General features: G+C 44.1%; 1 protein-coding gene across 1 annotated transcript; it reads left to right on the top strand.

Moving 5' to 3' along the window:
* The first annotated feature begins 1,250 nt into the window (after positions 1–1,250).
* On the top strand, positions 1,251–13,068 carry Tmem238l (transmembrane protein 238 like). The gene is made up of 2 exons (XM_021238268.2): positions 1,251–1,599; positions 8,113–13,068. The coding sequence occupies exons 1-2, from the start codon at positions 1,251–1,253 to the stop codon at positions 8,121–8,123; spliced, it is 360 nt and encodes a 119-aa protein (XP_021093927.1). The 3' UTR covers positions 8,124–13,068.
* The last annotated feature ends 10,695 nt before the right edge of the window (positions 13,069–23,763 follow it).

Genomic DNA, 23,763 nt, shown 5'->3' with positions numbered 1-23,763 from the left:
ATGTATATAATTTCCCCCTTTCACTCTCCCCAATACCTTTTCTGAAAGATTCTTTCTCATCTTGGCTCTGTTTTACATGTAGGAAACTAAATTTGAACCTCCTATTTGTTTTAATCCTTTGGGAAAGGTGAGAGAGAGAGTGGAAATTGTCTCCTTCATTTATCTGGAGAAACTGAGGCCTGGAGAGGTTTGGCATCTTGTTGGAGGCCCTGCCTGGTTCGGGAATAGAAGGGTGATCATCTATGTAGCACAGTCACAGAGGCCAAGAGTTGTCACTGCATTTTTCTCATGTGATACTCACTCTACACAGCGGCCACAGTGGTAGGTCACCCATTTTATACACAACTCCTCAGAAGTGCATGCAGTGTCTGGAAGAGCATACAGGTATATCTCATTACAAGTGAGAAAGCAAACCTCAAGTCAGTCAGTACAGAACACACAGAATCAACAGACCATGTAACATCTCTTCACTTTTGTCTAGAAGTTGCCTTTTGATCCACATTGAACCCAGTGCTGATAGAGGCCAGAGGTCTCTTTGCTCACAGTTGTCCTCTGTCCACTTAAACTTCCCCTCTTTACCTGCATCTGTTATCTGCCTATCATTGGAGGATGCTCTGCTCCCTCAGTCTTCAAAAGGGAGAATCTACAAGACAAGCACATCTTCTCTTGCTAATATTGACCAATTCTTAGAGCATCATTTCAAGATCTGTTGATGTCCACAAACATCTGTCTATGCCTTTTACATAAAACTTCCTTCATGCACCAGGAAGAGAGGGAGGAAGGGGCACAGGGAAGAAAACCCTATTCTATCCCATTAGATGAAGCCACTGAGTCTCAGAAAAGGACACTCAGCTCTCTGGCTCCTACATCAGAGAACAAGGCATGGAGCAGCCCCCCCTCCAGGGCCACAGGACCCCTGAATTGTCAAACCCATTCAAGGGCACCCTGAGTCCTCTGCCACACAGCTGGGCTGGTTCTAGTGATGACCTGCCCAATCATCAGTGACATCAGATTGTTTTGGTTGGGTTCATTCCTGGTCCATGAAACAGTTATGAGCTATCATGCCCTACTGGCTGCCAGACTCATAAAAGTGGACCCATGTGTACTTCCTTGTGGCTCCAAGACATGCTGGCTCACTCACTGGCCCACACCCACAGAGAGAGAGAGAAGGCAGCAGCAGGCTGCATAGCCACCTCACATGCAAATCAGCCCCAGGAGTGCAGCTGGACTCCTCCTGTGGCTCCCGGGCAATGCTCCTGGGCAGGCCCTGTGGAAGATGCCATCCTGGGCGCTGTGTGCTCATCCTTGTCCTTGGTCTCCTGTGCGACGCTGTGGGCCTGGTCCTTTTGCTGCTGGGGATTTTTGCCACACTGAATTACTGGGACTTCTTGGTCTACACAGGGGCCCTGCTCCTGGCATTCAGCCTGCTGTTCTGGGTCTTCTGGTACACCTTCAATATCAAAGTGCCTCTTGAGAAACTGGACTTGTTGCTTGGCCATGGGCAGCAGAGGGATGCATGTGCCACATGCAGCGATGAGCCTGGGGCTGACAGGCACCAACATGCTGCAGTTCCCACCCAGGATGTCCCAAGGGGACCAGGTGAGTGCACACAAGTCCTGCCTGGCAGGGTGGTCAGGGAGGCTGGGACAAGAAGGGACAGGCCAGGACAAAATAGGCAAGTGGCTGGACTATACCCTAACTAGGGACTCTGTAAACCTGGGCTCTAGTCTGTGCTATGCTGGACCGGCCAGGAGAATCTGGAGCAAGTATTTCTTCTCTGGGAACCATTTTCTTCAGAGAGGCCAGACAGAACTGCTCTACAACCCCTTCTACCTCTGGTATACCATTAACAATCCCGTCTGCCATGCAGAAGGAAAGTTATCGCTTTAGCTTGCAACTGAAAAGAACAGAACCCATCTTGATTCTCCATTGGAGGAAATCCCTGCTGGGGAAAACAAAAAAGGAAAGGATGGAAAGTTCTCCAGTGACTGTGTATGCCCTTGCATGCCTGGAGGGGTGTGCACAGGGCTGTGTGGGAGCAAGCAGAGCAGAACCATACAGAATGGCCCTTCTCACTTGCTTCCTCCTGTATCTGCCCAGGTTGGGCACAAAAGGCAGGGTCAGGTCCTGCCCCTGTGTCCACTTAGTAGTTTCCCTAACCCACCTTCTCACACACACTACATGCAGCCAACATCTATGCCCAGGCCAGCCTCAGATCCAGAAGTCAACAGACCATGGATTCATGGTTTTCATCGGGCTGAGCTGTGTGTCACAGCCCAGCAAGCAGCTCAGTTAACTACATGGTGCCGAAGAGGCAACTAGTTGTAATATAGTTTCCATAGAGATAGTGTCCAGAAGATAGTGCTGGTCTGGCCCTTACAACTCTGAATTCAAGATGGGCAGTGTTCCCAGGGGACTGCAATTAGAGCTTTGGTAGGTTTGATTGTCATTCCTTCTTCCCCAGATGGGCCAGGCCCAGGACCTGCACTCAGGTGCAGGCAGGCACTCCCTTTTGATTAGGAGATATAGAAGCAAAGGTCATTGCTGAATTAGAAGAAGGAAATAATGATTATACCTTTTATGGAAAATTATCACTCTCTGAGCTGAGAGTAAAGAGCAATACCTTGAGGAGGTCTCTGTGGTGTGCCTGGTAGGTGATAAGGAAAGAGACGAGATATTAGGATACCTAGGACCCACTCTGAGCTCCCACACCTAGCTGGGTGACCTTGGGCAGGCTGCACCACACTGTGAGCTTCAGTATTCTCAACTGTAAATGCTGTAAATGGAAGGTAGCACTCCCCGCCTTTGTTGAAAGGACCAAACAGGGGTAAGGCACGAAAGAGTTTTTCCAAATGATGTGGTTCCCACAAACATCAAGTGCTGTTATTAAACATGTGGTCTGGGGTGAGTAAACTGAACCAGAATCCAATTTGGGAATACTTGGAGTCCCTGAAGCTAGTAATGGAGGAGGTCAGCTCACACTTTGCATTATGAAATTTCAAAGCAGGGGCCATCACCCTCATTTGTTTGCTGTTTCATTGGCACAGGTCAGCTAATGTGTGAGGCCCTAGGGATTCCAAGACACATGAGGGCTCTGCTCTCAGGGAGTTCACTGTCAGATGAGAATAACGTGTCTCAACCAAATAGTCACACTAATAGCAGTGTAATAACAAAGTCAGGTGAGGACCAGGAAGGAAAGCAGCATCAAGCCATAAGAATATACACTATTGAAATGGACCCGGAAGGTGGTGACATCAGGCTGAACACCAAAGGAGGAGTAGGCCTGGAAAAATCTATACTCAAATGACTTGGCTATAAGTCCTGGAGGAGCAGGGAGACAGAAAGGCAGAGGGCACATGCTAGAGAGAGTTGGGCCCTGTGGTAGGTAGAGGCTGAATCTGGCAGGACCTTGAAGAGCCCCTTAAGGATGTTGCTTATTACTCTAAGGACAATAAGACACTAACTTACACTTGCCCAGAGGGGACACACACAAGATGTGAGCAGGGGTGGAATGTGACGTAACTGGACCTGTGTGTCCAAAAGACCACCCAGCCCACAGCTCAGATGGTGACCATGCTTAGTGCCACCAGTTGCGGATCTGAGACCCATGGCCAGCATGAGGCTCCTTGCTTTGCTTACCCTTCTCTCAGCCAACAGATACCTAACAGCCCATAGGTAAGGACCACGGGCCAAGTTCCAAACAGTCTCTGACCTGAATCCAGTTTTGTTCCTTTCTAGCTATGTGACCCGAGGGACAAGTTACTTTACCTCTCCATGCCCCAGTTTCCAAATTTGTTAAGTGGAGGTGATGTGATTAATAATAACCTCTCCCTCCTAAGGATGCTACTCAGATTAAGTCGATTATTATCTATTCAACACAATGGCTCCGTAAAGCAACGGGCACATCATTAAACCTTGGTCACAATGCAGAAAGCTGGCTCAGGAGAGAAGGGGAGAACTTCCTCCATGGCATTCACCTTTGAACCATTATTATCAACTCTTAAGATAGTGTATGTGGTATTAAGGTTTGTCAGTAGAAGTGAGGGTATGTGCTCCTCCAGAAGGCCAGGTTTCTGCTTAGGCTCAGCACATTAGCAGTTGAAAGACCCATTGCAGTCTTCATTGAACGCACATGCAAATAGCACCTTCACTCTTTTACTCTCCAAACTCCATGTTGAGGAAGCCCTCAAAGCTAGCTAGCCTGTCCATCCAGCCTCTCTCTGTCCCTCCATCCCATGCAGGGTCTCAGGGTTGGCCCAAAGTGACAGGTCAGTGTGGCTGAGACTTGCTGTTCAGGAGGCTGCTCATTTATGGGGCTGCACACCAAACCCCTTGGGACCTTGGACAATTCATTTTCCTTCCTTTTACAATGAGGTCTTTGATCTTCATGGGAAGAAGGTTTCAAACTGGAAGGGGCAGGAGGATGGGCTGAGAGCACAGTGAGAGGCAGGACTCCAGCAGCCCCACACTCCCCCCTGCACTCCTCCAGTTTATCAGAGCAGCAGTGCTCTTGGTGGTTTTATGTTTTGAACTTGTATGTAAGGCTTTGTGTGAATGCAAGCCTCTGATGCTGAAAACCACTTCTCACAAACAGCTAGTGTCAATTCCCTTAAATTCCATGACCTTTGGCCAGGGTGTAATCATGAGTCATATTTATGATTTATGGGCAGATGGTAACTGGCTTTGCCAGTTCTTCCATTCTCAGAGTGGGGGAAAAGGAGAGAATGTAGATTTCTCAGTTCAGAGCTGATGCCACCGTTCATTGTGTGTCCTTCAAGGATTCAGTAAGGTAAGGTGAATAGGACTTGCCCTGCCCGGTTCATGACACAAGGAGGTCACTTTCCTGGTCTAGTATGGACAGAGCAGAACCTGCAGCTTGTGACTTCTCTGGAAATGAGAGCAGCCCAGCTGCTGAAACTCAAAGGCAGTCCAGAAGCTTAGGAGTGGCTCATTTCTACACTCCGACTGGGTACCAAGCATGACATTTGCCCTTTGATTTTATCACTCAGTAGCTGTATTTTCAGAACTGTTTGCTCTACTTTCTATTTCTTAGGCTTTTTCAATAGATAAGAGTAAGTCCCCAGAAAAAGTCAGGGGAGGACTCTTGCTCTTTTACAACAGGATATCTGAGACTATACACCCCACAAACATGCACATGTACTCTATATGCATGCCTACTTCCTTTATTGCTCTCCCGTGCATCCAACATACCCAATGCACGCACACAGTCTCCTCTTTCACCTTATTAACACATGCGCACCCTATATGCATATACTGTACATACATGTTCATACACACAACAGCACAGCACCCACACACACTTACATAAACCTAATCACATCCTCCACATCCGCAGCACCTCATGGACATACACTCACACCCCTCACACCTGCTGCACACCCAGCCAGAAACACACTCTGACCCAGACAAGCACACTCACTGCCCAGGAATCAAAGTCAAAAGCATGGAAGTTTCACTCACAGCCAGAGCTCTGGAAAGTGAAACTTGTTCTTCTGCATTGGCTTTTCCCAACAGACAGGCTCTGCCCATGGAGGAGGCAGGGGAGCTGCCAAGTCTGCCCAAAGGTGAGCTGGCTAAAGGCCCCTGCAGCTGCTCAGCAAGCTCATGGCCCAGGCAGACACAGTGCTGGGTCCGGGTACACAGTGAAAGATTTGTCAAATCTCTCCAGAGATTTTTAATCAAAAGGGAGAGAAAATGCAAGCACACAAAACTTCACAAAAGTACAGAGAAAAATGCATTCCAGCAGATAAACACAGTAGTAAGTAGGCTCTGAAAACTAGGATGGATCACAGAGCCTCAAGAGGAGGCAAGTGGCCATGTGTCTGGCCACAGTGGTTTTAAAGATCTGGCCTGTCTCCTAGGGATGAGATAAGAATGTGACAGGCAGAGACAGCCCAGGAGGGTTGTCCAGGCAAAGGAGAGGCTGCACAGACAAAAGAATTAGCCCGTCCAGAAAAGGCAGAACAAACACATTGGACTTGGGGTTTATTTGGGGCCTTCAGTACTGACCATACAGGATTTTGAATGCCAGGTGAGGATTTTTGGTGAGGATGGAGGAGCCTTCAATGACATTACAGACTGGAGAATGATGTGACTCCACTCTGGTTGAGAAGAAGTAACTTGGCATGATGGGCACAATGGGTAAATGAGGTGAGTCCCAGAGATATAGACACGATATTCAAGAGTAGTAAGGACTCTAACTGATGATGGCCTTGAGTGGAGGGGAAAAGGGCAGAGGCAGCTGAGGGAGAGGCCTGTCCCAGTCTCTTCCAGGAGGGAAGCAATGCCAAAGACTTCCATAGCATGAGGAGGTCAGGAGAAGGCACCTTTGGTTAAAAGATGTACTTTCTTTTGAACACAGAGAGTTTTAGGTAAAAGTGGAGCACAACTAAAAAAAAAAAAAAAAAAAAAAATGGAGCACAACTACCTGATTGTCATCAAATATGTAGGTTTTTTGTTTTTGTTTTGTGGTACGGGGAATTGAACCCAGGGCCTTTGCACTGAGCTACATCCCCAGTCCCCCCCACCACACACGCATAAACATTCCCTTTAAATTTCGTTTTGGAACAGGGACTTGCTAAGTTGCTAAATTGCCCAGGTTAGGCTCAGATTTTCAATTCTCTTGCCTCAGCCTCCCGGAGTGATGTGGGATTACAGGTGTGCACCACCATGTCCAAATTTGAATGTACAGATTTTTAACTCAGAAGAGAAGTCAGACATGGATATGATTGTGAATGAGATTGTAGAAGGCAGGGAGGCAGAAAGAAAAGGGGAGGTTACGGGAATTGTGAGAACAGAGAGAAGAACCAAAAGAGGGAGGAGAGTAGAAAGAAAAGAAAACTAAAATTCAGTGAACCAAGCCGCAGGGTACTGCACATTCTCTTGCTTCCCCTGTAAACAACACCTGAGGAAAGTACCATTAGCATAATAACCATCATCATTATTCCCCTTTCATAGATAAGGATAACAAGGAGCATAGAGGTGAATTAACTTGTTCAACTTGTCAGAGAAAACCTTTTATATCTACCTCTTGTTCATTCTCTTTCTATCAGACAGCACTGGCCAACCATGGCCCATAGCCAAATCAGACCCACCTCCTATTTTGTAAAACAAGTTTTATTGGCTCCTCACCAGTTCATTGCCTTATGCTTTGGCCATGGCTTCTTTATGCTTTCATGGCAGGGTTGAGTATTGCAACAGAGATCATGAGCCTTGCAAAGATTATTATATTGACTACTTGGCCCTTTAGGCAAGCAGTTGGCCAACTTCTGGCCCACCCATGGCATACATTTGAGAAATGTGAGGAGGAAGGCAATGTGGAGAGTCTAAATGGAAGTCACAAGTAATAATAAGGGAATGATACTATGAAGGTAGGAAAGAGGAAAAAGAACCTTGGAGATCAAATTAAGACTGAGGGGAACTGACCTTCAAATGCCTTCAAGAAGTTGAAGCCTACAGAAAGATGACAAGTCTTGGCAATGGTCCTGTATCAATAGATGGGGAAAGATCAGATTAGTGCTACTTTTGGAGAACTGTTGGGAGGTACAAAGAGTGAGTGCAAAGGAGGTTCCCAAATATTTGGTGATGAAATTGGGGAGACAGAGCTATTACCTGGCAGCATAGCTGGTTTGAGGTCAGATGTTTTTAGAGGAAGAGATACAGAAAATTGAACAGGATGGTAAGTGGAGGAGGGAAACCCAGTAGAGAGATAAAGAGGATAATGAAGTGATAAGTCTGACCATGTAACAGGTGGGAACAGAGGGACATATCCAGAGCCCAGCGAGGGCGTGAGTTTGCCTGTAAGAAAGGGTGGGGAGAACACAGTGGAGCGCACTCAGCCAGTCACTTATTTTCATTCATGGCTTATAACTCTTGAGTAAGGAATTTAAATCCCCATTTTACAGGGTGGAGTGGAGGACTGAGCCTCAGTTTCAGGGTTAGTCCAAGGGAAGTATACTATGGAAGGACAGCACCAGGTTCCAAACCTAATTCGGGCTGCCTCAAGAACTACGCTTGTCTCACCACACACAAGCTTGAAAGGATGAACTTGAGTCTCAGCTGACACATTTCGTTTTCATTTACTCAATGTAGGTCCTGTCTGATGGAGAAGAATCAAGACAAGATTCATGCCCTTTGCAGCATGTCCTTGATAATATCCAGGAGGAGGCAGCGGCTGCAATGCCGGAGGCTTTCAAAGCACCCATGAGGATGACGTGAATGGCTCCATCTAGATCCCTGAACCATTCTTTCAGGCCACTAGCATTGCTGCTGCTGCCCCAGCTGATCATGGAGAGCCTGAGAAGCCATGAAGTTTTCCTAGTGGGGCTTTTATGGCAGCAATGCTGCTGTGGGCTTAGATACCAAGAGAGAAGTCCCATCTCTGCCACTTCTCTGGTCAATGTCCTTTTTAAAAAGAACTGACAATTGGAACTAAGCGCAAAAGTCCAAATGGGGTCCCCTGCAAGCACACATTCCCTAATATTGTTGCTACTTCTCTGACTGGCTGGATAGATTCTGTGAGTCCCTGGAGCACTCCACCCTGCCCACATTGCCCAGTGGGCACATGGAACTGTATTCCAATGTGTTGGCTTGAACTGTGAATGTACAATCAGTGGTGTGTGTGAGAGGACTCTCTCCTCCTCAGAGAGAGCTGATCACTCTTCTTGCGGCCCCACCCATTTGGACAGCCTGGCTCATATTGAGCTTTAAGTCAATTGAAACCCTCCAAGCATTTGTCTGACAGGTAAGCTAGGTCTCTGCTGTGCTGTGTGTGTCATTCACTTCATAAACTTAAAAAGGCCAGACTTAATTTTTAGCTAAAGTTGCATGGGGTCTAGTGCAGCCCAACTACAGCAACTCTGAGTGTCAGCATTCCTCAGATGATCTGAGAGATGTGCTCTGCTTTGTCACCCAGGCTTGACCTGCCCCACTAATTTATATTTCCCCAAGTCTAATTTTGTATTTTTATATTACCACTTTTCAAAATGTGTATGTGTTTCCTTTAAGCCTCCTCATATCTTTTATGTTATGAGGCAATTAACTAAATAAAGAAGTGGATTTGGACTGGTGTTTTCACATGACAACGTAATTCTGAGTCTGCGTGATTTCATAACAATTCTTAAAACCCAAGTTTTAAAGCATCATCTTACTGTTCATCGAACCTGTGGTGCAAATCCTAAAATTCCAACACATACAGCATGATGTGATGGAAGAAGAACAAAAATTACCCCAATGCTGTGCAATCTTCCATCATCTCTGGCCTCAGCCACCAGCCTGGCTTCTCAGAAAGCCACTAGACTCAGAAATCTGAAAATATTTCATAGAACATTCTAGTTAAGGCATTGAAAGAAAGATTCCTCTCCTATTCAGAACCTTCCTTGACTATATTTACATGTACTCCTATTTATCACCCCAATTAGTGATTTCTTTACGTGTCTGAGCTGACTGGATATCATGAGAGTGAAAGTCTTCTTACTTGGGGTTCTGAAATGAGCATAGAAGAAAAAGTTGCAAATAATCAAAATCACTCTGTCCTCAGGAAGACTCTGTGCTAAGGCCTCATAACTACTCTTCATGAGACCGATTGTGTGTTTTGTTTTGCTTTTTTGGAATGAAACTGTTTGCTATTTCTTTGGTTGGCTATCAAATGCAATCAGTGGCTTTCACTTAGCAGAAGCCACATTATTCAAAATATGCAAATCTTAAAAAACTAGGATCACACTCAGCCCAGAACATATGTTCACATCTAAAAAAGACTGAAAGAGCTGAGACTGGCTAAGCAGTAGCTGATTCCCACCTCACACAACACACTCACTCCAGGGAATTTCCCACTGTATTTACTTCTTCCTCTCTCTTTCTCTCCTTCCTGTGTCTGTTACTGTACCACTTAAAGACAGTGAAATGTATATACGATGGTCTTCCATATAGGGCACATGTTTTTCTCCCACATTAAGACATGCTCTTGAAAGATGGAGCATCTGACCAGGCTTTGGAAATTGGGGGTGGAGTAAATATGTGATAACAGGACAGGAAGTGAATTAAAATTCCGTTCCAGCTGATTGCTTACTAGCCTTTGGATTAGTCCTTAGGGAAAAAGGAGAGATTCACAGAGAAAAGAGTTCTGGAATTTATCCTCTACTACCCTGGAACCACCTTTAAAAAGCTGGCACAGAGAAGGTACACCTACACAGTGCATGTAGAAATTGGAGGGCAATCCCTGCGGGGTGAGGCTTGGTCCATAACTGCATTTCTGCAGAGATGGTGCCCAGAGACTCTTTAGGGTGCAGAATTAGAGACAAAACCATGGAAGATAATCTTAGAGATAATGAAGCTGTGCACTTCTAACTGTATGAAAATCTCCTGGGTAACTTGTTGAATGCAGATTCTGATTCAGTTGGTCTGGAGAAGCTCTGAGATCCTGCCTTTCTAACAAGCTCGAAGGTGGTGCTGATGGTAATGCCTGTGACCCATGAAGAGCAAAGATCCTCAGCAACCCAGTCATTTCAGAGATTGAGACACTGAAACCTGCAGGTGAAGTGGCTTTTGCAAGTTCAAGTAGTTGAAAGCACGTGGTTCAGGTCTGGAGCCCAAGTCTTCATTCCCCTCCAGAAGCAGTTGACTAGCTTCTCCCAAGTCCTGCAGAGCCTCCGGCAAAACAAGCAAGCAAGCAGGGCATCAGCCAGGGGAAATGAGGCATGCTCACACTGCAAGTGAGTCACGCACCTTCAAACCTGGGGCCCCAACGTGGCTGTGCTGCGTGCCAGGGAATGAGCAGGACTCCACGCTGCTCCACGTCACTCCAGATGCCAGAGAGCTGACTGCATAGGTGCCCATCATGCAGGCAGGGCTTGGAGAGGGTTGAGGAGACAGGTGGGGCTCCCTAAGCTGTACTACATATGATCTGGGTTTGTCCTCCCAGCAAGTTTTCCAAGGAGCTAAGGTTGGTAACGCCTACTCCTCTCCGGGGCCAGCTCTTCAGCCCCTTTTCCTATTGCTTTCCTAGGAAGACAGATGGGATTTTTCACATACCTGAACTCAATCTACCCTTGCCTCTTACTGGCTGAGTGGCCTTGTAGGTGGTCCTAACCAATCAAGAGATGTTCACAATGACATCACAAACATGAGTGTCAAATGCGATTCAGCACTGACCTTCTGCAGCCTCATGGACTGGCAAATAACTTAGATTGTCCCATCTTCCTTTTTTAGAAATCAAAACATACAGCTGTAAATCTTAAATCATTCGCCAGGCTCATAATAATTCTAGAACTGTAGGATTTGTCATTTTAAAAGCTATTTAGAGTAAAGCCTGCCACTAATAATTAGGTCTGCATATAACCTCATTCCCCTGGTTTATTGCAGGCATGACTAATGGGGAACCAAAAAGCCCAGAGGAAATGGGGATTCTAGCCCCAATCAATAGACTCAAAGCCCCCCAGATTCGACCCATTTCTCAGTGAAATTACAATATGGGAGCAAAAGAGGAGCTTACTGTGGCTGGATCACAAACCTCCACCAAGGCTGAGGAAGTCTTTGAAATGTATTTGCATAAAAGGCCAAATACATATGGGTAAAAACTAACCTAAGGGTAAAGGGAGTTAGGCAGACAAGCTTGCCTCAATAAAAGAGATTTTCTGCAGGTATGCTCAGCTCCTTTCATCTATCAAGAGTCCGTATTTGTTCTCAGGAAAGAAAGGCTGTACAAAGGATTAGAGCTGCTTTTAGGAAGAAAAAAAAATCCATAATACTGGCATCTACATCTCAGCAGTCAGAAGTGTGAGCACAGGCTTGGTCTGTGTTAGTTCCTGGTAGACAAGCTGATTATCTGGAAGATGAAACAGTAATTGTCAACTAATAGCTAACTGAAATTGTTTAGGAATTGAATAGGATGTTCCAAGATCCCCAGAAGTTTCTTGGTAGGAGGAATGAAGAGGAACAAGGCCACACAAGGGGAACACAGGCCAGCCAGGAAAACAAGAATAACAGCCAATCACCCATTTGAGGGGAGGCTTGGGATAAAAGTCTCAGAATGCTGCATATGAGTCCAAGAATGCCAAAGCTTTGCTGTGTAAGAAAGTGCTTTTCTTAAAACAAAGGGAGGTCCAATGGTGACTGACTCTACAGAAACAATAAAGCCTCACACTCACGTTCATTTCTTTATGCAACAAATAGTCACCTCTGGTCTCATTCCATCTGGGTCCCAAAGAATGCCCCTACTCCAAGATCCTTTACATTTGAATCAGGTCACTTGCAGGAAAGAAAGGAGGTAGTAGGATGCAGATGATTTCACTATGCTCCCCTCTTCTCCTGGCTGCTGGCCTCACAACTCCCCCTGTCAGCATGAGGAGAAATGATTCCCATATAGACATTATGCACTATTTCACAGCTTAACCACTTAGCCACTGAATTTGGCCTGACCCTGCTTTCCAAGTACAGACATCCAGTTTACAATTATCTCTATTTCATTGCTTCTTGGCTTCTCTTCCTCCCAACTGGCAACTCTTGTACTAGCCCGAAGAAACAATGTTTTCCTCTTCACCCAGCTTCCTTTCCAGCCCAAGCCATGGGCCTATTCCACAGTGAGAAGGGCAGAGGCCCCTGGACTGAATTCACTGGGGCAGGCCCCTGACACACAGCCTCAGCTCAGGTGGCCTCTCACCCCTGCCCCCATCTTTCTGACCAGTCGTCCTCACCATCATCAATCTTGGACCTCGTGATCATTCTTCCTGAAGTCCATGTGTACCTTCCTGGCTGCAGCTATTTGGAGGCTGGACTGAAGCCCTTCTGATGAAGAGTCCAAGGACACAGCACCCAGCTCTAGGCCTTCTGTGATTGCCTGGCAACTAGAAAGCTGTGGTCTTCTAAGTGCAGCCCAGGGACCAGAAATAGTTGCCTCACCTGAGAACTTGGTAGAAATACAGTTTCCAGAGCCACATAAGGTGATCAATGTATTCTCATTCACTCAGGACTTCCTTGGTTTTAGTGTTGATGGTCTCACAACTTAGGACTCCCCCCTGATCCTGGGAAAATCAAGATAGTTGGTCAGTCTACTCTCACTCTATCCATCACTTGCTAAGTGACTAGCTCTGGAGGTGGGGCCCAGTGACAAGTATCCAACAAGCCCTCTAGGGGATTCTGATACATGCTCCATCAAGCATTAGAACTTCTAAACCCCAAAGGTTCTGGGCACTAAACTTGGGCCTGCCTAAATGCTGCCCTTTGTGTGACTCCGTGTCCTCTACCCTCTCCTGGTAGCAGGAAAGCCAACCTTGTCCTGCTGTCTGCCACATGAAGTCCAGCCAACCTAAACTAGCCCCAGGCAGCTCTTTCAGCTGTGGAGAATCTCATGTTCTGGCCAACCTATACAGCCCCACATTGCCTGTAGTTGGTGTTCTGGCCAGTGAGGGGGAGGCACTGGTTATGCCTTCTGTCTCTTTTGCACTTTAATTTTCAAGAAAATGAAGTTTTTCATTGTTTGGGAAGAGAGCCAGGTGGGGTAGTGGATATGGCTAGGTTTGGTATATGAAAACAGAGGGAGGAGGTAAGTGAGAAATCCAGACAGATGAAAGTATGAGAGGTATTGAGGGATGAAGCAGTCTAGAGGGAGATTCAAATAAGGCTGGGATGGGGAACAAGAACTGAAGAAAGTGTGGAAGAGAGAAGCTGACATGGGAGTGAGTGGAGAAAGAGTGTTCCTCAAAGTGCAGTCCTCCTGGACCAACATCAGCAGCCTTTGGGGTGTTCTGAAACTTGCAAATCCTCAGTCTCACCCCAAACCTACTGAATTAGAACCACTGGGAGTTAAGCCCATCTGTCTACATTTTCAGAAGTCCTCCCAGTGACTGTAATGCAGGCTATAGTTTGAAAACCATGGGGCTGAACAATTCTATTTCCCCAAGTAAGAAGCCCCAGTGGTAGGTTTGCCCCATGCTTATTATCTGCCTTGAACTTTGACTCAAAAGAGAGAAACAGAAATCCCTCTAGTGAGATCCACAAGCACACTGCCTCTAGCTCTTACTCTAATGACTTCCTGAGTCTGAAATGATGAGAACAAATGGCAATAGTATCTCCCTTGCACTCCATCACTCCCCTGACATTGGCAGCTCTAGCTAACTTATCCCCTTCCTGCAAGATGTTCTTTTCTGGAGAGAACCCAGCAACCTTCTGGTGCTATGTAAGTTACCAATCTCATCAGCATCAAACCCTCTTATTCTTTTTCTCCCCCCTCTCTTGTCTTGAAATGTGTTCTCTGCTTAGGAGACTGTGATCATTAAGGAATAATTTAGTTCATTTCCCATGATTTATTAATCAAACACATCCATAACTGGGTGTGCAAAAAGCAGAAAACAGACATTTTATAATTTCCATTAGAGTTTTTGAAACATTTAATACAATCCATTATAACCTCCATAAATCGCTAGGGATGTGAGAGGAACAAATGAAAAGAGAGATTCCAACTCTCAAGTGCCTGTGTGAACAAAAGCAGTGCATTAAGAGACATGCACAAAACGTGGCTCTTCTTGCCACTCTCCTCCACCCCGAGCCAGCTCAGAACTTTGACTCCTTCCACAAACCCCATTCTCCCCTCCATTTCGGGGAACCCCCAAAGGATATCTCATATGGGCTCACAAACAAGACCAGTACTAACCGGGGAGGCCGTATGCTGACTGTCCTGCAGACCCTCTCCGGCATGGCTGCCCCACCAGACTTCACCTCCACCTCCTGCAAAGTCTGTCTTCGGTGTTCACCATTAAAGCCACCCAAGGATGGTAGGCTGTGGGGTGGTCAGTGACAGCCTAGGGCCCTGCCCCCCCAGTGCTCCCCTCCATTCCAGCAATCTCAAGACCATACTGATTGGGTTATAGCACCATGCAAGGTGCAAAGGAAATGTTTCCCATCTCCAGCTGCAGAGTCCTACTCATGTAGGAATTCATAGAGTGTAGCTGGGAGGCAGAGCAGCGATGGAGACCACAGTGCTCAGGATCTTTCTTCCCCTCCAACACCTAAGCCTTTCCTCCTGTTTCAGGCTGGATGGGCCTGCCTCCTCCCTTGCTTAGGATACTTGTTACCAAATAACACAAGAATGAAGAAGCAGGGTCCACCGATGGAGCTGGGAGAGGTCAGCCTCCAACAAGGAATGTCTCAAAAGTTTCTTTTTAACTTGAAAATTTGTGCAAATGTTGCTTTTTACTCCATATGGTATATTTGTGCTTATCTACTATTTTATAAATGTCCTGAGATTTTCAAGTAAAATTGGCATTATTTTATCTTCCCCCAGTCCAGTGACATGGAGTCCAGAGAGGCCCAAAGCTCAGCTGAGAAAGAATTCTCACAGTTGGCAGTCATTCTCTGCCAGAGGCCCCTCCGCATCTCACTCATGGCTATTTAACAGGTTCACCCCAGCAGCTCGTCAGGCAGGTTCAGCCATGTCTAGTCACCCCTACTGAAGACCAAGAAGCACCCCTCTCACCCAAGCTCCACATTTTCTATGAGGTGTACAATGAATCACCCAAGGCCATCCAACCTGTTACAACAGGGCCTGGCCTGGGACCCACATCTCCTGACTCCTGACCTACTGCCCTTCCTGCCATTCCATTCTTCCTCTTTGGGCAAAGGCAAGGGACCGGTAGTGAAACAGGATCTCCTCCAGGCCACTGGTCAGCAAGCCAGGTTTGGTGATCAGGGTCCTTGCTGGGCCTCTTCATTAAATGGAAGTATTAGTTCCAGCACCACATTCTCTAGAGGATGGTCATGCAAAAATGCGGGGTGGCACAGACAAGTGGCTTGGGAAGGTGTACATATGTGACAAAATGGAGCATGGCTCCTGACACTGCTGCAGGAAAGACTCAGGTGGAGGTTTTCTGGCTCCCTTCTTCTCCCTTCTCTGCCCCGTTGGCTACATAGTTTAGTACACACATATGGTGAAGTGTGAGGGAACTCAGAGAGGCTGACTCTGTAACAGATAGCAAACTCCAATGTCATTGGCCGTCATCAACAAATTGATTAACTGTGCTGCTGGGGACCACAGGAGCCACCACCAGGCCATTGAAACTGGCTTCTGAGATGAAATCCACTCATCTTTGCTATCATGTATCATTGATATAAGCCGAGTGTCAGAGGTCAGCTATGCTGGTGAACTTGGGCTAGCTGTGTAATGGATAAACAGGCCCACAAATCACTCTCTACCTGACGTGTATCACAAGTGATTCAAATGGGAAAGAGCCTTGATTAATTGCAAACTTATTAACCAATGTAATTCCAAACTAAATCTGTAAGACTTATAGTTTTATTATCCTCCATTCTAAATTCCTCTCTGTCTACTTGATAGAGTGAAAGTCTTCATTGCTTTTTATGCATAACTGTTGAAATGAGTTTGGTGGATCCTAATCTAAACAGTAAAAAAAGATCTTGCTTCCTCATAAACTACAGCAGCTTACAAAGATAATTCAGAGAAAGTCTTGACATGGAATTAAAATATAAAATCAAGAAACAGTAGCTGAAGAAGTAGATTACTTGGAATGGTCTGTTCAGTACTTTCAACCTGAACCAAACAAGCAAGTTGAGTAGCTTCAGTTTGTGCGCTTGTAACTTACTTTATCCATGAATAGATCCTACTCTGTATTATAAATAGCTTTATACTTGAAGAGTTTCTGAATGTGCTGTACTAGGGCAGGCAGGAGGGGGATGGAACTAAAGGACATAGCAAAGGAACCAGATCATAAAACCATAGTCCTACCTCCTTCCCTCCAACATTCATATATACTTTAAATTCTCTGAATAGTGGTGGTATAATAAGAAGCATCAATGGAACTGCAGGTATAGAGACTTTAATTGGCATTATACTTCAGAAGCTAGCATGCAAAACCCCATAGGTTGGCAATAACCCCTCCTAAGTTTAAATTTAATAGCCAACTTGCTCCTTATGGTAATGCAAAGTTTCCCCTCATTACTGCAAACATACACACACACAGACACACACACACACAGACACACACACACACACAGACACAAACACACACACACACAGTCCTTGTCCCCCTGCTGGTAACTAGATATTAGAGCCAACGGGGAGTAGAGAACACATTGGACTAGAAGTCAGACCTAGGTTCCAGTTTTAGCTGTACAACTTGCTAATAAAATGATTTTGTCACTGCACTCCCCTTTGCAATCCCATCTATAAAATGGGTTTTTATAACTACCAGGTAAGATAATGTTCACAATAATAACTAATATCCATTGAGTGCTCGCTGTAATGTGCCAGCACTTGCCATGTTTTATCTCCCATAATAGTCATCATAACCTTGCACAATTGTTATGATAGGGTGATCCAGGGAAGTTAAGAAAGATTTCCAAGATGATAGTCGGTAATAAATAGAGCTGGGACTAGAACTGAGTGATCTGATCCCAGAGCGCTCTGCGACATGGAAAGCACACTATAGTGCAGGGTAAAGGTGAAAGGAGGCCCGAAGCCAGCGCTTCTGAGATTACGGCCAATCTTTGCTGTCGCTCCAGGGCCTATATTTCTGGGCGGAAGCAGCTGCGTTCTAATAAGCTCCACATGTGACTCTCATTAAACTAGTTTGAGCTTCTTAGAATTAAAAGGAGACCATAAAGATTGATCTCCAGCCAAGAAGGAACAACAGGAAAACTAGACATATGAATAAGGGACATATAAAGTAAATAGAGCATGATAAAAATGAGAAACAACAGAAGAAATATAACCAAGACCATGGGTCATTTCATAGATAAATAAAATTCATAAACTGGCAGCTAGATTGATTAGGAAAACATGAGACACAAATGACCAGAATAAGGAATAAGAAAGGTGATGCTCCAAAGGTGCTAAAAATACTAAAAAAGATATTAAATGAATGCTATGAATTACTTCACACCAATAAGCTCAACACATTTAAATGAAAAAGGGCAATTTTCCTGGAAAGGACTAACTCCGAATACTCAGGAGGAAATATATAACCAAAATAATCTTTTACCTATTGAACAGAATGGATTTGTATTTTTAAACCTCCCAAAATAGAAAATTCATTTATATTCAAAACTATAAAATATTTTTGAGGAAATTAAGAAAATCTTAAGTAAATGGAAAGATATAACATATTTACGGGTCAGAAGATATAATTTTTTAAGACAGTTCTCCCCAATTTGATTTATAGTTTCAAACAATCCCAATCAAAATCTCAGCAGGAATATTTTAAAAGAAGTTTGAAAGGTTCATTCTAAAATTCACATGGAAATGCAAAAGAGTTAGCACTACCTGATTTCATGACTCATTATAAAGCTACAATAAAAACGATCGTGAAATGCTGACATTAAGAAAGACAATTAGATTAATACAACAGAATAGGATTCAATAATAGGTTCGGTGGTATAGTAAGAATTTATTTTTATAAGGATGCAAAAGTAATTCTGTCAAGTATAGTCTTTTCAATAATATAACCAGGTATCTTCATCAAAAAAAATCAATTCATATCTAACACCTTAAACAAAATCAATTTGAAACAGATCATATACCTAAATATAAAAACAAAAACAATGAACTTCTAAAAAGTAGAAGAGGGCCAGGGATTTAGCTCAGTCATTCTGCCGCCTGCGTCACAAGCCCAAGGTGCTGAGTTCAATCCCTGGTACCGGAAAAAAACAAGTAGAAGAAAATCTCTGTGAACTTAGGTAAAGCAAAAAGTTGTTGAACATGATGTCAAAAGCATCCACAAAAGAAAAAATTAATAAATTAGACCTTCAAAGTTAAAACTTTATCAAAAATGTCTCTGCAAAAGGTACTGTTAAAGAATTAAAAGACAAGTTACAGGGAGAAATATTTATAAATTACATATCTGATGAAGGGTTTGTATCCAAAATATGTAAAATGCTCTCAAAACTTAACAGCAAGAAAGTGAACAAACCAAAATAAGCAAAAGACAGACATTTCGCCAAAGTAATATGTAGGGGAGGCAAATAAGCACATGAAAAGATGTTCAAGGATGTGGAGTAACTTGACATTCCCATGCATTGCTGATGGGAATACACAATAGTACAATCACCTTGGAAAATAGTTTGGCAATATCTTAAATTAAACAAGCAATACTATGATCCAACCATTACATTCCTACATATTTACCCAGGAGAAAAGAAATTATATATCCATGTAAAGACTTGTACACACATAAGACTTGTACACAGCTTTATTTGTAATAGTGGAAAATTGGAAACAACTCAAATTATTCATCACTCCATGAAGAGATGAATAGATTCAGATTGCTATATAGCCATACAATGAAATACAACTTAGCAATAAAAAGAAAGGAACCATTGACATAGGCAACCACAAGTATGAAACTCCAAATAGCAATGCTGAGCAAAAGAAGTTAGAGGCAAAAGGGTATACATTGTAGGATTCCCTTGATATAAAACCCTAGAAAACTAAAACTAAACTATAGTAACAGAAAACAGATCCCCAGTGGTGGGAGGAAGTGGTGAGGAAGCTGGAGAAGGAAACAGGGATTACAAGCGTAGGGATCAGGAGACTATCTGCTTGTTTTACTCCTCACCTCCAAATCCCATGGTGGCTATCACCAACTGATTGTGCTGCTTTCCTGAACACACATCCATTGGTATTTGGCCTGAGACCTTCTCCTTGGGTCTTCTACTAGACGACAAGCACTTAGGTTTGTTTGTGCTTTTAGCAATCACTTCTTCATCTTCTCTTCTAAAGAGTCAAACTTACCTGCCAAAAGGCTGAGTCCATCCTGGGATTGGGAAGGTCTGGGAAATGTCTGGGAAATAGACCTATTTCCCCATCTATCCCACCTCCTTTTGCTGGTAGCTGCTTCCTATAGTCCTATCTTCCGAAAACAAGGGAACTTCAGGTAGGCATGATGGCTAGAGCTGACCATAGGGATAACAAAATAGATATGTTGGCAAAAGGAATCACCAAAGCTGTTTGGGGAGGTACAATATAACTGCTTTGGTAAACTCTGTGTGTCAGGGATCTTTGTCTAATTGGTTCTTCAATGTATTCCAAATACCTACAACAATATCTGGTACATAGTATGTGCTCAATAAATATGCACTGAAGGAATGAATGCTAAAAATTTTAAATAATTCTCCTTTCTCTTTTTCCCATTAAATGACCACTGTTTGGCTCTCTTTTTCCAACTGAGATTGAAGTTTATCCACTATCCATTTGTTCACAGTCTATTGCTACATTGCAAATTATTTCAAATCAGGATTTGGCAAATGTGGGACCACTTGAGGCCACTTATCTGAAGCATCATGTCACAGCAGAGAGTGCCCAAGGGAAACTGGAGGATATGAATAGAAAATGCCAGACCTCTGGGTACTGGGAAGGGTGGTCTGGGAGTACTGCACCACAGCCTCTGGGGAGCAAAATCTGTACAACTTTTAATTTTGTTAAAGAACAGTAGTTGTAGGGAACAGGAAAAGGGGACATTACTAGAACCTCTGCATTAAGTCCTAGTCTCCTGGGAGCCACTACAGCACAAGGCAAATTAATTAATATAGAGACAGAAATGACACTTAGAGAAGAAGCTGGGCTTTGGGCATGATCAATGCTGCTCTAGGCAGCAAAGACAACAGACCCTGAGCTTGTCACACCTTTACTCAGTACATGGGGAGAAACAAATGTAGCAGATGACTCAGAGGGCAGTGGAGGTGATAATCCTAGAACAGTGAGGAACTATGTAGATGAAGATTTTGTTCCTCCCAGGACGTCTTCATCTGGTGTAATCCTGCCCTGGAGCATCACAGCATCACTGGACCATTGAGGTCTTAGCTATAAACAGAGGTGAAAACAGAGTTATGTATCACCATGCCATAGCTGCCCTGTAGGCAGGAAAACTAGGCCCTAATCATAATTTAATTGTGAAATGATTTTTCCCCAAAATTATATAGAATGCTCCTGGCAAGTAGTGTTGTGTTTTTTGTGATTAAGGGCATGTCATGAAAATCAAACTGAACTCATGGTGTCTATAGATTTTGGAGAACTAAGAAAGGAAAAAACTTATGAAAACTCAGCTTAATTGAATGATGCTAATTTTTTATTTTCATAAGCTACTTATCATTAACAGCGAATAACCATGTATCGTGAGCAAGCTAGACATACCATATAACCTCTGTGTCCAATGGATTCCAAGGCTTTATTTGGCTACAGAACACTGTGAAGGATTTGTTCTCCAAAATGGCTTAGACATTTGCCCATAAAAGGTCTTGCCTGGTGAATTTTAAATCCTACCGACATTAAAATTACTTTTAAAAAAATACCCAGTGTAAAAGAACATGATGTCTGGAATTTGCTTAAAATGACCCAAGTACAAAAAAGGAGAGGGTATAAGAGACATGAAACAAGACTGGTGAAATGCTGATTATCTTTGGAGTCAAGCAATGAGCGTTCATGGAGGTACGTAAAGGTTCACTAAATAACCATTTCTCCTTAATGAATGTTTGAAAATTACCTCAAAAAACAGATGTGTGGGGAAGATTCTTTGGCACATTTGTGATAGTGCAGACTGTTCTCAGGGAGACCTGGGAACGGGGAGGTTTCATTTACTAGACATCCCCATTTGAGTCCTCTCTGACCCTCCAAAAATATCTGATTTCAGTAATTCTCAATGGATCAATCTGTCTGTCTGCCTGTCTGTCTGCCAATTATTCACTGAACAATTAAATCAGAATCTCTGAGAAATTAGCTGGGTGTTGAACTACACACCTGTAATCCCAGTTTACAGGAGCTGAGTAATCTCTGAGAGCTATAATCCTAGCTTTCAGAAGGCTGAGGTAGGAGGATCGTGATTTTGAGGTCAGCCTGGACTATATAGCAAATGTGAGACACCCTTTCTCAAAAAAGTCTCTGGGGGAGGGGCCCAGACATACTGCAGTGTCCCTAGGTAACTCTAATGTACAAAAATTGAGAATGAGCAATCAGCAGCAAGGGTTAAGTTTCTTATAGTGAACCTCAGGTCAGTTTGTTTAGGGGAAGAGGGGTTAAAACAGCTGTTTTAACAAATCTGTGAGGGTGTAGACCACACAGAGGAGGACTTACAACATGGCAAGGATAATCACTAGCATTTTTGAAGCATCTCTTATGAGCCACTACATGCGTTCCTTCACCTCTCACATGTCTCCCAGGTGGGACTCGAACCCAACTACCCAAAAGTCTTATTGTTCCAGAATTTGAGTATCAAATTGTTCTAGGGTTTGAGGCCGAGGCTCCCAAACCTCTCCCCTCCCTCCACCCATCCTCTATTTATTCACCTCCTTAGTCTCTGCCTAGAGCACCTGCTTCCCCATTCTTCTAACCTGCATTGAAGCTGTAGCAATACCTTTCCCCCTGCTTCTCCAGGTTTCCCCTGTATCTGCTAACAAGCATTTAAATCAGTTATCAAATGGGAGCACTTCTAGTCTATAATTCCAGCACTGAGAGACCTGAGGCAGGAAGACCACACGTTCAAGTCCTGTTTGGGCAACTTAGGGAGGCCCTGTCTCAAAATACAAAGGGCTGTGACTATAGCTCCATGCTAGAGCTCCCTTGGCTTCAGCTCCTCAGTACACACACACACACACACACACACACACACACACACTAGAACTCCATTGTCAACACCAAGTTTGTAGGTATCGATACAAATCTTCCCTGGAAATGTTTTTTCCCTTATTTAAAAACCACGTTCACCACACTGTCTACATCATGTTTATAGCTACATATTTGTGCAGATCTCAGTGTCATGTAACAACAAAAGAACACAGCCAAGCAACAAAAATTAATTCCAGATAACACAGGGTGTTGGTGGCATGTTTAATGTCCACTGATGCAAGATGGCCACAGCATAAGAGGGAAGGGGGAAGGCACCTTCACGCTGGGCAGATCTCTGCATTCCACTGGAAGTGTGAAATATTGATTCTAAGTCAGCTGAGAATAGGTAGGCACAGTGCTTATATCGTAAGCCCCTGGGTGACCACTAAAAAGCTGCAAGAGGAGATATAGTGATAAGCACAAAGGAAGAATTAAAATGGAATACTAAAAAAAGTTCAAATAATTAAAAAGCAGCCAGAGAAGAAAGAAGGGAACAAAGAACAAAGAGAATAAAGAAAAAACAAATAGTAAAATGATAGGCTCGAACCCAACACACAAAAGCTAGAGATTGTCCAAATGGAGTTTTTTTAATTACTCAAGTATATACAGTCACTTCAAATAAAGTTATATCAATGTGTTAAAAGCAAATGGATGGAAAAAGATAAGTGTGCAAACATAACCAAAAGAAAAGGAGCACCTACCTGCCTTAATAACATGTAAGTTTCCTTACTTTTTTCCTATGTCCTATGTTAAAACCATGACCTCTGTGTGATCCAATCAGCTGCAGGGGTTCTCCAGCAGATTTGAGCCCATGCCTGGGCTTTGAAGACTCCAATGTACTGATAAAGGTGTTTAGATTGTTGTTCAAAATATTGAAGAAACTTGGCCCTGGCCTGGAGCCCAAATCCCTTAAATCCTCAGAAAAACCCTATCCTGCTCCCCTTCCTGAGGACACACACAGATAAATCATTCTTTTTCTCTCCGTGACCACCATGAGGCTGAGCACCAGCTCCCTGCAAGTTCCCCTAGTAAATGCTTTGAACTGATTAGCCTGGCATTTCGGGCTTCTTTCTTTGGAATTGCAGTCAACCACATCACAGGGTAGATCGGGGCACCTGCTTCTGAGAACTTCCTTCTGTAAC

The sequence above is a fragment of the Heterocephalus glaber genome, unplaced genomic scaffold (genome assembly GCF_053883595.1).
Source record: "Heterocephalus glaber isolate CG9 unplaced genomic scaffold, H.glaber_assembly_v1.0 deba00001564, whole genome shotgun sequence".
Classification (NCBI taxonomy): Eukaryota; Metazoa; Chordata; class Mammalia; order Rodentia; family Bathyergidae; genus Heterocephalus; species Heterocephalus glaber.
This window is presented reverse-complemented; position numbering and strand designations above follow the sequence as displayed.

Coding starts and splice junctions, on each gene's coding strand:
- Tmem238l (XM_021238268.2), top strand. CDS start 1,251: ATGCTCCTGGGCAGGCCCTGTGGAAGATGCCATCCTGGGCGCTGTGTG.